We start from the raw sequence: 13,902 nt of genomic DNA on the forward strand, positions 1-13,902 counted from the left end.
AGATGGTGTAATGTCAAGATTTTTTGGCCACTTCATAGAGTATAAGGCTAGAAGGAACCACTGTGATCATCTAGTCTGAGCTCTTGACTGGGAAAGTCTGTATAACCCACTTTTGGCATGAGAATTGCAGTCATCCCAGTACTGTGTCAATTACAGTCTCAAGGCCAACATCCTTAACATGAATTCCTTTTGTGTAGGGCAAAGTGAGTTTATTCCATGGGTTACAATTTATTCCCTGGCTGGTGATATTTGCAAAGGTTTTTCTTGCCCATGTATATGGCTTTCTCATAGGGAGCACTCATAAAAGTTATACGCAAATACAGACTCTAAATATGCACTAAGTTTGATCAACAATTATCTCTCAGCTTTAAGTAGGCAAAGTAGGATTATGCATATCTGCATGGAAAGATGAATCGGCAGCAGTATCTTATGGGTGACCCAAGCTGGGTTAATGACTCAGAGGCACTATACCCCTGTCTGACAGCAGAGTGCACTCACTATTCGCTATAGCTTTTGAAGAGTAACTGCAGAAATATTTTGAGATATATTCCCACTGACATAATGCTTCAAACAGGGAAAATTTCTTCTTCAAAATTCCATTCAGATCCCTTTTTGGTCTGACATATATACAGGAATCCTAACTACTCAGTTTCACAACCAGTGACATTTTGCAGTTTATTCTGCTCCTAACACTTTCTTGGTAAAAAGCAAAAATGACAAATTTAAACTGTGGCAGTGAAAAGGAGTATGTAATAAGCACTTTTTATATTCAAAATTCTTTTAGTGCCAAAATAAAAAATATGGATTACTTCAACAAATGAAATAGCAGCTCAGATGCACACTTGTAGTTGCTATGTGTTTATCCAATGCTGCAAAACTAAAAGCTAGACTTTAATATATTACACGTTGTATATTAACATTACACTAATATATTTTTAGTATTCTTATGCAAATACAGTTTTCATTCCCTAACTTTAAACAGGTAAATTTATATTGCAATATTTTAAAAATGAAATGTAAACATAATCTCTAAGTTTTATGAGAAACACAAAGATTGTATTTTTTGTATTTGCTTTTTAAAAGTATGATTGCGATGATTAAAAAAGTTGCATCTCCCAGAGGAAATAGTTGTTATTGTTCTTAACAATATCTACCTTCTATTCAGGAACATGCATTAAATGTAAAAAAAGCATTGTCACCACAAAGACTACTGGGCAATGACATGCAACCCTTCCATACATTAGTATAATTTGCATTACAGTTCTGTATAGTGGGCCATGTTCAGAACTGCGGCCCCACCGTGCAAAGCGCTGTACAGAGTACAAGGCAGCCCCCACTCTCAAGACCTTACAGTTAATTAATGATAAAGAATTAACGTAATGTTATTGAGGCTCACTGTATGCATTTTTTTGCAAGGGTGGATTTAAACAATCTCTCCCTCCACTATCCCGCAAGCCATACTTTTCCAAGTTTGGGGGGTGCATTTAAAATAAAGAAGCAGTTGTAAAAGATCAGGGAGTCGTTAGTATGTGGCCGAAACCAAGCAGTTATACCTGTGTGGCCCTCCGTGAATTATTGTGTAAACATAATCTGTTTAGTTATTTGTGCCAGTTATTAGGTATCTTGGCACACTGTCTGAGCTTGTAAAAAGAAGACTTCTGAAAACTAGAGTGTCTTGAATTGCTGTATAAACACAAGAACAGATCTACATCTATATCTGGATAATGTAGATCTTTGTACAGAAGAGAAATTCTCATGTTATGGGAATCATCATACTGAGCCACACTGAAGCAGATTATTCTGCCCAACAACGAGTACACCATGCTAGATTACTACCCATTGCACCTTTTGAAGTTATCTTTTAGTTCACTGATAACACTGCATGGCATTTTTATCCAATCGTTACTTCATAACATGTTCACTGAAGACTAAAGTCATCACCTAATGAACTCAAAGAACTCCCACTGAACATTCTGCAGTATTTGTCTCATTACCTAGGTAAAGCAATTTCAGGGCCTCTTCAAGAATCCAACCTGATTCTATCGGTGATAACCATCTCTATCTATCCAGATTTCTATACTATGATTATCCCCAAAGAATGAGTGCTTCAACCAAAAGAGCATTCTCTACGTTACCTAAACATGTGTATGAGAAGGAGCCTAGCTGTTTATGTGACCCATTAACACTATTTGAATGTGGTCTTTAATGGCTTTGTTCAGTAGCTGCCCCTCAAAGTGCATCCCCCAACGGCGTAAGTGAGCTTGCTACAAATGGTAGCAGAATCTGGCTCATAGTAAGTCCATGTCTATACTAGCACTTAAGGGGGCAAAACTTTTGTCGCTCAGGGTGTGAAAAAACACCCCCCAGAGCGACATACATTTTGCCAGCATAAGTGCTCGTGTGCACAGCACTATGTTGGCAGGAGACGCTCTCCCATTGACATAGCTACCGCTGCTCGTTGAGCTGGTTTTATTATGACAATGGCAGAGCTCCCTCCCGTCGGCATAATGTGGCTACAGGAGTGCTCTTACAGTAGCACCCGTATCAGTACAGCTGTGCCGCTGTAAGCTTGTAAGTGTAGACATGGCCTTAGAAACTGACCTGCCTAGAACTTTCATAGTTATTAAAGGAGGAATGACCAGAATGACTTGGGTCATCCTGTTTCCCCTACTTCCACCCTTCCTCCTTTTGTATGGTTATTTAAAGACACGGTGCTGTTCTGTGACAGAGAACATTTAAAAGCACGAGCAATAAATACATGTGCAAGACTGCAGCACAACAGTAAGCACTTCTTTGGAAGTTATAATCACACCATGTATTGAGTTCACAATAGAGACTGAAAATATGAGGATAGGAGCAAGGTATTCAAAACCAAACCAAACCAAACCAAACCCTAGCATTAAGAAATGTATGTTCGAAGAAGTGCTTGGCTGACCAAAAGGATTCCTGGAGACAGATAAACTAACTCCTTAACCTTGTTTGAAAGAGAGGATTACGATTTGCCTTAAAACAGGATACAGAAGTAACTCAGGATTCAGTCATGAGCTGCCTTAAGCAACCAAACAGGGAAGTAAAGGGACAAAAGGCATTCTCTTAGCTTGCTCCCCTGCAGTGGAACCCTCAGGGCTGGTCAGTGCATAGTGAGGGAGAGCAGCCATTGCAGGGCTGCTACTGCACAGGTGGGTGTGGGTGGAGATAAGCTTTTACCCAGACACCAGTTAGCATGGAAAGGGATGGTAAAGGATGCCAGGCTGGCGCAGATTACTATGTCCTAGGAGCAAGGGGGGAAGCAGGCTCTGAATTGTGACTTTCTCAGTACAATTCAGTCCATTCACCTGGGGAGGGCAACTGTGCCCTGCCCCTGACTCAGGGCCTGTGGTAACTTCAGGATCTAGCCCTTAATATGCAGGCTCCCCAGTCCAAAGAAGAAAAACAAATCAGATGCTTAAATGATCTGTTGTCTTGAGAAAAGCTTGGCCCCATGGAAACACCCTCACTAGAAAGAAGATACGGCTTGCGTGTCATGCAGCTGCTTACAACAGAAAGGTTTTCTCAGCAAGCCAAGAGTGCCTATCATCTCAGCTTCAGTGATTACGTTCATGTAACTGCATGAAACGATGACATGTGCTGTGAAAGCTGTTTCCCCTTCCCTCTCCCTGCCCTCCCCCGCCATCTCTCAGAAATGTAAAGCACATTCCAAGGCAGGCAGATGATAGTATGACACAAACTTACATCCAGTGAGGGCTCCGGCATGTCAGATGCTCCCTGTCCACCAGCCTGACCTTCTAAGGCTGAGGAGGGGTTAAAAGTCAGGTCACTGTGTGGATGGTTGCTAGAAGCGGCCTGTGGTGGCTGCCGGGACTGCTGGGTAGGAGGACCACTGTGATGTAATGGCTGCCCTGACTGGCTGCTGGGGTGAGGTACGTGCAAACCTTGCTGCATGGAACTATGGGATTGATCAGTGCTGCCAGGATGAGGGATCTGCGAAGGAGGAAAAAAGCAGGAAAAGAAAGTGAGGCCACAAGGTACAGTGCTCAAGGTGTTTGAAGAAAATGAAATTCCTCAACTGAATGTTAAAACAAAACAAAAAAAAAAGCCATCAGAAAAGAGAATCCCATATCCCAATATCAGAGGAAATGTTTGTCTCTTTAAAGGTTTTCCGCAAAGGGGGGAGGGCACTGAATTTGTGCTATTTATTTGCTTCTTCATGATGGGTAAACAAAGCCTGAAACGTGAGAAAAGAGCAGGGTAGGAAGGTTCTGCTTATTTCTTTACATTAATAATCCAGGTATGGTTGACCCTGTTTTTCCTGGAAGTGTCTATGGATGACTGGAGAAATAGTAGGTGACATCAAAGAAGCTAGTCAAGGGAAACCTGCTTAACTGAGAAGACAAGTGATTGTTATTCAGACTATTTTGGTTAAGTAGGCAATATTAACAACACTTTATTCCATTCTGGTTATTACTTTATTAAAAACACCTGGCAGAAAACCTCTCTTTGTCAGGGACCTCTGTCCTTCAGTTAAAGGCTGAGAAAGTTCCCAGTCCACCTCTGAGTCACCCAAGAACTCCTCTTTCAAAATCCGAGAGGGTGAGGACTTGCCAGTCCTGACATTTCTATGTGCAAAAAAATTCCAACCCCCCAAATTAAACAAATATTCAAAACTCTGTTATTGGGGTGGTGGGGAATGGTCTTCTGTTCTTCAATTCACATCATAAAGAAGCAATCAAAGGGCACAAAGCCCTATTTCCCCCCTTCCTTTCCATGCTACTTTTAATGTTGGAGTGTTCCTGGGAATTTGATCTTGGTGCCATGAGAAAAAAAGTGCATGAATGTTCATGGAACCAATGTGTTCACGTTAATTGGGTAGATGGATAAGCAAATGTGAACATTTTTTGAGGAATGCTACATATTGCCACAAAGTAGAGCTGAAATAAAAGAGCAAATGCAAACAACAGCATGAAAACAATCCAACACAAACCAACAAAAGCCAGCAAAACTCTGTCAGAATTGACCCTTTCACTTCAAAGGGAATTGTCAGGTTATTTAGCTGGAACATTTTAATTTTGGAAAGTAAAAGGGAGGTTTATTATAAAAGCCTATGTTAATAGAAATATTTTACTACAGTCAAAAATATAACTGAAACCAGTCATTTTTATTCAAATATTTGTCTACAATTCTGTATTTTAATTTCCAGTGGGCCTGACTGTCATTTACACAGCGGGCCCTTTACAATACTCTGGCTATGTAAATGGTGCTGAAAGTGGGTGTAACTGTAATTTAGGTCTCTTTATATTGCCAGAATAGTGCAAAGGAGCCTTAAGCCTGGTCAACACAAAATTGCACTCCTTTAATTATACTGGTATAGTTAAAGTGGTGTAACCCACTCTAGTGTGGGCTTTTGTTATGCCAGTATAGTTATTCCCATACAGGAAGGGGAATAAGCTCTATACTAGTTATAAAGCACCTTTATGCCAGTATAATTGTGTCCACAGTAAGGGTTCTACTGGTATAACTAGATCAGGAAAAAAAAAAAATTCACACCCCTCACTGATGTAGTGATACAAGTACAGGCCTTATTGTAAATGAGTGTCAAAGCTAATAAAGTTATGAAATGCAAGAGAAATTGGACAGTCAGTGTATCTCTAACAAAGTGAGTAAATGTACACCAGAAGTCGGGAAAAGTAAGCTAGAATTTTTTAAAAAATATTTATTTTTAATAATTCAAAGTAGTGTTGATAAAATGGGAAAGAAGATATTTTTAAAAAATATGATTATCTTGGACTCCTGTTTAATTTATGCCATTTAAACCGAAAAGGCACAACAGTATGAGTATGCTGGAATAATTGCTAGAAATTTATAAAACCAATTATTTAAACCAAGAGTCATTCTTATGTTCTCAGACAGACACACTTCAAAGCAGAGAAATATTTTAGGCAATATGTGAACACCACTGTTGACAAATGATATTTCTGGCTAGTCAAATAAATATTTTGATGCCTGAGCTAGTTACTGGATGGACAATGATCGTTCATAACAACATCAAAGGATAGGGAATCCAAAAAAGCTGCATCATAGACCAATGTCTAACTCTACATTTGAGTGTTGTTTATAAGGTCAACTTGTGTCTCAGACAGACATTTGGGCTTTAAATCCACCTTATTTAGTGTATTATTTACCATAAAACCCCATAAAATCTACCCGTGAAAAAAAGCCCATGAAGATGCAAAAGCAGGATGCAGCATTTCTAAACATCACTCAGACATCTTTAATTTCTTCATGTCCCTATCCTTGTATCTTAAAGACACGAATCCACATTATAAAAAAGCTGGATGCACAGTCTAACAAAACTGCTTTTGTTTTACAGCATGGCATACACACCAAAGACATCTAAGACCACAAACTTTTCTGGGGTTTTGTACTCCTATAACTTAAGATGGAGATATACACAATCTATACAATAGCAGTTTATACCAGAAATAGGGATGCAAGCCCCTTTTCCAATTTAATGTCACAAAATGGCACTGACCACATTTATAAGACTGACACTAAGTTCTAGGAATCTTGATGTGAAGTACACCTGCTTAGCTATTTTGAAAATGCCAGCCAAAACCTAATATTCCTTTGACCTCAATAGAAAATTGATGGTGGGAAAAGGACTAAGAGGTAAATTCGGCAGCCCATCTTTGGATCTCACCGCAGAGAGTTACAGTGCTGCTAAATGTACGGTATTAATCTGGGTACCACGTTCATATGGAACTCTTCTTCTCTGCTTTTCAGAGCAATAGGCTTGAAATTAGTCTGAAATCTCCTTCTCCTTAAAACTTATTTGCAACCTCTGAAATGTTATGAAAATATATAAATATGAAGGAATTGCACCTACTATGTTGCAGTCTTATCTTACATCTGTATAGAGCCTTTCCCACCGCGGAATACCAAAACACTTTATAATTTAGGGGTTTATTTCTCCTCTCGTAGCCACACGCTGGATTGGGGATTGATTTTCTCTTCTTGCTACATAGGTGGAACACCACTGTTGACAATGATATTTCTGATGATCGAATTCACTGTTACCAGAATCTGTCTATGTCTCACCACACACATTTCCTGGAGCGATCTACATTGTGTGTGAAGAAGGATCAAGTTTCACTAGCTTCCCCTCTATGCAGGCTACTCTATATAGTCCATTAAGGGATTACTTGCAACTTCCTCTGAAGTATCCGGCATTCATTGGTCAATGTTAGTTAGATACAGGACACTGGCCTAGATGGCCATTGGTATGGCAATTTTATATTTCTATATTCTCAGTGAATAGCAGAATAATAAACAAGCTATCTGTATAGCGCTAAAGGTAAACAGCATACACAAACTACTCAATGAGCATTTTTTATGTTAATACATCTCTTATCATGCAGTCTGTTACTTAGGCCAGGTCTACACTACCGCGGTAGTTCGACAGCTGGCAATCGAACTTCCGGGTTCGATTTATCGCGTCTGGTCTGGACGCGATATATCGATCCCGGAAGCGCTCGCCGTCGACTGCGGTACTCCAGCTCGGCGAGAGGAGTACCGCGGAGTCGACGGGGAGCCTGCCTGCCGCGTGTGGACCGCGTCTGAACCGCGGTAAGTTCGAACTAAGGTATGTCGACTTCAGCTACGTTATTCACGTAGCTGAAGTTGCGTACCTTAGTTCGAATTTGGGGGTTAGTGTAGACCAGGCCTTAGTTATTTTAATGTATTGATGTCCAGTTCAGGTATGCACTTTATGAGTCTGTGCAATGGAATGCAGTTACTGAAAAGCTGAGGGTTTAAAGTAATCTTTCCTGAATGCTTGCTATAGTCAAGCCAAGATTTATAATTTTAAGGGAGGGAAGAGAAAGAAAGACAAAGGGATAAAAATGGATACTTTATAATACTCAAATAGCTAAATTAGAATCCTGACGTAACCTCTTCTACGGGAAATATCTGAAGATTTAGGGAAAGATTCTCTAATCCAATCTGATTTCCTTGTGCTATTCAGGCAGCACAAGGGAGATGTAAACTGGCTATAACTTGTCAGCTGAGAATCCCCCTCATGTGCAGGAAGGAACTATCAGCTGACATAAACCGGATGGAGCCTACTTTAGTGCCATCTCCACTCCACTAGCATAGAGTGCAGGTCATGGTGGGGAGAAAGCGAAACAAAGCAAAGCTCTGTTCCATCAGTTACCAACTAGTATGAGTAACTAGCTCACAAACTGACCACAGAATCAAAGAGCCGTAAATAGCTCCATAATTGCCCCTTCAGTCTCCTGCACCAAGTGAAGCCCAGAGACTGGAGAGAATTTTGCCCTTCATATTTTCTCTTAGCTTACCGAAGGCCACACAGCTCCTCAAGCTCTGCATTCTAATATCAAGCCACTTGCCTTTTGAATCTTCTGCCACTTGTCATGTGAAATGTCACTGGGCCAACTAGAGGAGCAGTGACATTGCTTAACTCTGATGAAGTCAAGCTGCACTGGCTGGCTTAGGACTCTTGTTTGAAGTGTTTCATAGCTGGAGGCAAAGCAGAAGTCCCTGCAGCCTTTATATAAAGGGATAGTTGCTTTGCACGGATAGTTCTTGCTGGTAGCAAATCCTCACTATATTATATTTTAGGGCTATTTCAGTTGGCTCTGATACAGATAGTCTGGACGGTTCAACAAGCTGATTTCCCAAGGCTTGTACGTATGCCTTGCACTATTGCTTATTAGCCTACAATTCACAAAGTTGCTATGGTTTCTGGACTTTTCCTCTGCCGCCAGCCTTCTGTTCACTGGGGCACTTGGACCTGTTCGAAGTTCCCTTTTCTCTTCTCCCTTTATTACCGTCTTCCTAATTCCCCACCACCCTCTTTCAGGAAAACCTGCTGCCATCTAGAAGAGACCTGTCCTAAGCTGCTGCCACCACATGTCCATGTTACACACTATAAATGTGCTTCACAATACTCACTAAAAACGCGGCACATCTGACATGTCAAGTTTTGCATTCTTCCTTTGCATGTAACACAGTGCCAGACGATATACAGCCCCTCCCCTGTTACATAAACAAATACAGAGGGGGATATATATATATACACACACATTAAATTGTACTGCTCTAGTTAAAACAGATGATTAGCCAAGCCTAAAAGCTAAGTGTTGCTGTTAGGTTTGGTACTGCTGCTGTTGCTGCAGTGCTGTATTTTCTGGATATAAAGTTCCGTACATGAAATAGTCACAATCCAGTGTTCTGAAATGAACAAACTCTGTTCCTAACCTGCGGTCTTGTGTCTCCATCTGAGATCTGAGCAGCCTCTGTTTTTTTCTCTCCTCAACAACTGATGTCCTTTCAGAGCAGAGTTGGCATCTATCCTTGAAATCCACAGGTCTACCTCGCCTCATCCAAGGTACTCTCCTATGTCCTGCCAGACCAGTTTACAGGCTGTTTACCCCCTCCCCCCTCAGTTTACCTTGGGAAGGATACAATGTTACAATACTGTGATGCAAAATTCTCTCCCAAAGGACAAAGGCAGACAAGATAGCACCCATGCGTTGAAGCTAGTCAGTGCCATGCTTTATCAGGCTCTCTGTTGAGGATGAGTATTTACAGACCCTGCTGCCTAGGGAATGAAACACTGGGAATGAAATCTATGTTTTCCATGTGCTAGCACAAACCACTGCAACTAACATACTGGACCAGGCTGCCTCTTTCAAATAGACAAGGTAGAGTGACAACTCAAAAAGCTCAGAACTGCTGCTTCACAGGCCCCAACCTAGACTCTAAACGTGGCACTTCTGCCTCTATTACCAGGACATATCTTTTTAAAGAATTGACAAGGGGGAATCCACTAAGAGCTATGAACAGCTCACAGTCATATACAGATTCCTCTAGTGCTGCAAGACCTCCACCCTGCATAAGGAAAAAACAGAAAGATCTGGTGTAAGGTTACTTACTGATTCTTGCATGGGGTGACTGAGGGGTTTGTCAAGAGCTGCCATACTGCTTGGCATGTCTGGAGGGTGAGACAGCTGTGGCCCGTGCATGAAGTCATTCATAGAAGTTCCACCAGGATTCCCATGAGGGAAATCAAAATTGCCATGACCTTGGTAACTGTTGCCTAAAAAAAGCCAAAAAAGAGTTACCGTGAAAGAGACTCTTAGCTTTCTCACACTGCTCCCTCAACAGTGCAATTCACACTGCACAGCGCTGCAATGCAGTGATTTGGACTCTTACTGTGGAATTTTGTTCTGTGTATTAGAGCAAAGTAGAGGAAGAGAAACAAATACCAAACCAGTCTCTTATATGTCGTCTTCCACAGAAAGGTAACCATTCACCGATTGATACCACATAGTTCCTATTCTATGAATAAGGGGAAACTGGAGCAGCTCAGATACATTCATGTAGTAACTTGGCAAATGCTGGTATTTTAAATGGCAACCACTTCAACTTAGCACATTCATTTAAGAAAGGAGAAAAACAATACACAGTAGCGAAGACATAAAATCCTGGAGGATATTCCACTTCTGGGGACATGGGTTCAAATTTGACTGATGTCCTACATCCAAAAGTGTGTGGTAGTCTTTGTTCCTAAAGATTATTGTCTAACTAGGATTACACGCTTGTTGCAGTTCATCAGGAGGCTTATTGGCAGAACTGCGTAAGGAAGTTACTGCAGTGCGTGCTCACAGTTGGCATCTATTTTATTGCCCCCTCTTTAGAGTAAACATATAGCTTCCTTTAAGATTAATACAGAAGAGGCCTCAATGCTTTGGCTCAAGCCTGTGCTATCATGTTCCTTGTTTTCACAAAACCTAATAAAATTCACTCAGTGATTTGGAAAATGGAACATTAATGATCTACTTTTTAAGGCATTTATTCTTTTAATTTGCAGTGTTACAATCTGACTGCGGCCAACATTTTAAAACACAAAGTGCACATTCTTAATGGAAGATTAATGAATTTCCAAAACTAAACTGAGGTTGGTTTGAGTCTGAGTTCCTTGAAGCACAAAAGTTCCAGGGGTTTTCAAAATAAATGTTTTGGTTTTAGCCCTCACTCACCTAGTTTTAAATGAAGTTAGAGCTGGTGAGGGATGGGAGATTGCCATATCTAGAGAATAAAATCCTCTCTTTGTCTGCAGATAAGGTACTGTATGGCCAGCACCAGTGTGTTTTGCTCCATTCCATTCCAGCCACTGTGCTCCAACTCTCTTCCGAACTGATCCTCTATAGGTGTACAGATAAGTTCACCCTCCATATCCTTTTCTATCCTGGGTGTCTCTGTTAAGATTTCCAACTGGGCTGCCAACTCTGGTGGTTTACTTGATATGAACAGTGGAAACTGAACTAAAGCTACCAAGCAATCACATAAGCCAGGAATGGGATCATATTGAGCTCTGAAATAATACAACGGCTTTGGAGCTTGTTTGCAGTTTGTCAGCTGAAGTAGAGCAGCTTTAAATGTTCAAGTCAAGCAGGTAGTTTGACAAACTGAAGTATCTGCATCATTTGCTTTTCAGCACAGCTCATTTTAAGCAGAAGTTTAATCTCAGAGGAATAGAAGTCATTAGCCATGTAAGAGTATTTCTCAAAGAAGTTGGGACTTTGATCTATCATGTAAATGCTGTAGAGCCTTTCTAATTCTCACTTTGCTAATCTGCAAACTGGATAAGTCTCATAGTACATAGCTGGTCTCACCCCATTTCTCAGGAAAGATTTAGTAGCAGGGAGCTGGAATGAGGTCTCGTATTATTGACATACTGCAGTGTGTTTACTGCTATACTGGAAAATATTGCAATAAATAAATAAAACTAAGCTACGAACATCAAAGTAGTACTATTACTACTACTTTGTCCTTCTACAGTGCCTTTCATCACAGGACATTAAATGCTTTTAAGCACTCAGTCTCACTGTCCGGCTATGTGTAATGAGAGGAAAAGAGGTAATTTGCCCCAGGTGTCACAGTCAGTGGGAAGAGCAGGGAGCAAAGCCCAAATTAAGTGACTCCTGGTCTCATGCTCTAACTACGCTTCCTCCCTATTGACTGAGTGAAACACACTTTGTGATGGAGTACCCATGATATTGTTATAGTGTTTGTTCCCCTACTTGATAATTCAAAAAGCTGGATAATCTGTTGTTGGTCTCACAATCATTGTAATGACATTTTCTGAAACTACTGAGAGTTGTACTGAGAGTCATATCATACCACTGCAAAGATAATTGTTTCTAGTTTTACAACACTATCATGAGAATTTGAGCTACAACCTGCCCCTATAATCTAGTCATTCTCAATATACCAGGTCCTTGAACAGACACCTCCACCGCCTGCATTTAGTCCAGTGTTTCCCAACCTTGGGGCATGTGGTGGTGGAGAAATTTGCATGACTCTAAATCTGACTTCCTAATGCAAAAACACTCCTGTGCTTCTCAGCAAAGCGGTGTATGGTTCTTTAAAGTTGCCCACCTTCTGTCCCTACACCCACAGAGGCCCTTAATGAAGCTGGCCAATGGAGAAGCTTACATGTACAGGACTGCAGGCTCAGACGGCAGCCCACTGGCCCAAGCTTCTCCATGGTTATCACCCTCAGCAGTATGTGGCCTTCTGTAGAGCGGGAACAGGGAAAGGAAGTCACCAAAGGGAGGGATGGAGGAAATGGACAGAAAGCAAGATGAAGGGAACTGTGTTGGGGCATGACAAAAGCAGACATGGGAGCAGCCGCTGCTCATCCATTGTAGGGGGGATAGAGGTGCTTTATCATAAAATGGGTGAGAATAATTGATTTACTTCATTACAGATTTTTCCCTAAATAAATTCTAAAGTGAAAGGGCTGCATTAGTGTTTCATATCAGTAGCTGTATATTTTCTTACTTGCTCAAACAATCTTCCATGCAAGGGCATTCATAGATTACACTGCTACACATGTGGATCACAAAAACTGACTGAATCGCTCAACAATTTTTGGGATATGTTTTCTATACTCTTGAAATAATAAAACCAACCTTGGTTACCATACTCAGTGGAGTTATTGCCCCCTGGTGGAGGTGGAAGGGATGGGTAAGGTGATGGGCCGGGACCCAAAGCTGCAATCATCTCCATCACATTTGGCATGATCATCTGGCTGGGACTCATGGTTTTAAATCTCTTGGAAGGAATGCCATCTGGATCATCTTTGATGTGAATATCTGACTTTATAGGGACTGGCCTCCAACTGCACGTTGGGTCGATTGTAACTTCTTCAAACTCAGAGCTATAAGACAGAAACAACTTACAATATCACTGGCTCTTGCTTTGCTATCAGTTCTTCTGAACTTCCCACGAAAAGCTGCATTGTAACTTGTGAATACCATTTGCCCAAAGACAATACAATCTCAAAGTGTTTCCTTTGCAAAGAATGTGTAGGCAGCACTCTTAAAAGGTGATAGTTTCAGAGTCTTGAAAAATGAACTCCTCCCTTTGTCCACAAGTGGGTACAGTAGGACTGCAGCATTGCAAACATCTCTGTATGGTCCTGCCTAAAGTGCCACCAACCTGAGTTAGACGGGTCGCTTCTAGAAGCGAGAAAATAGTGCATTCCCCATTCCATCTTTTGCCTCTCTGATGAGTCTGCCATCAAGAGTGCCAATTAGGAGCCAGGTCCATTAGCAACCAGACTGAGACCAAGTCACTTCACCTAAGTTACCAAAGAACCATCAGATTTATAATGAATTTCACTTACTACTAACCTGCCCTGCAATTGAACAGGTGACAAGCTTCATACTCAGTAACCCAAGCTATTCAGTCTCCCCCTTGCAACTTACAGATCTAATACCTTTAAAGAGCCCTAATCATTCTGGGGAAAATCTTTTTAACCCAAGCAGAGAACTGATGCAGCTGGTCAGAACCAAAACCGGAAATAAAGAGAGT

The 13,902-nt window shown here is 41.1% G+C and overlaps 1 protein-coding gene across 1 annotated transcript in view; it reads right to left on the minus strand.

The window, feature by feature from the left end:
• The window catches only part of ZMIZ1 (zinc finger MIZ-type containing 1), a 222,854-nt gene that overhangs the window by 248 nt on the left and 208,704 nt on the right, over positions 1–13,902 (minus strand). The window contains 3 exon segments of the mRNA XM_065407792.1: positions 3,733–3,981; positions 9,954–10,117; positions 12,999–13,246. Coding sequence (XP_065263864.1) covers positions 3,733–3,981; positions 9,954–10,117; positions 12,999–13,246 — 661 coding nt within the window.

The sequence above is a fragment of the Emys orbicularis genome, chromosome 7 (genome assembly GCF_028017835.1).
Source record: "Emys orbicularis isolate rEmyOrb1 chromosome 7, rEmyOrb1.hap1, whole genome shotgun sequence".
Classification (NCBI taxonomy): Eukaryota; Metazoa; Chordata; order Testudines; family Emydidae; genus Emys; species Emys orbicularis.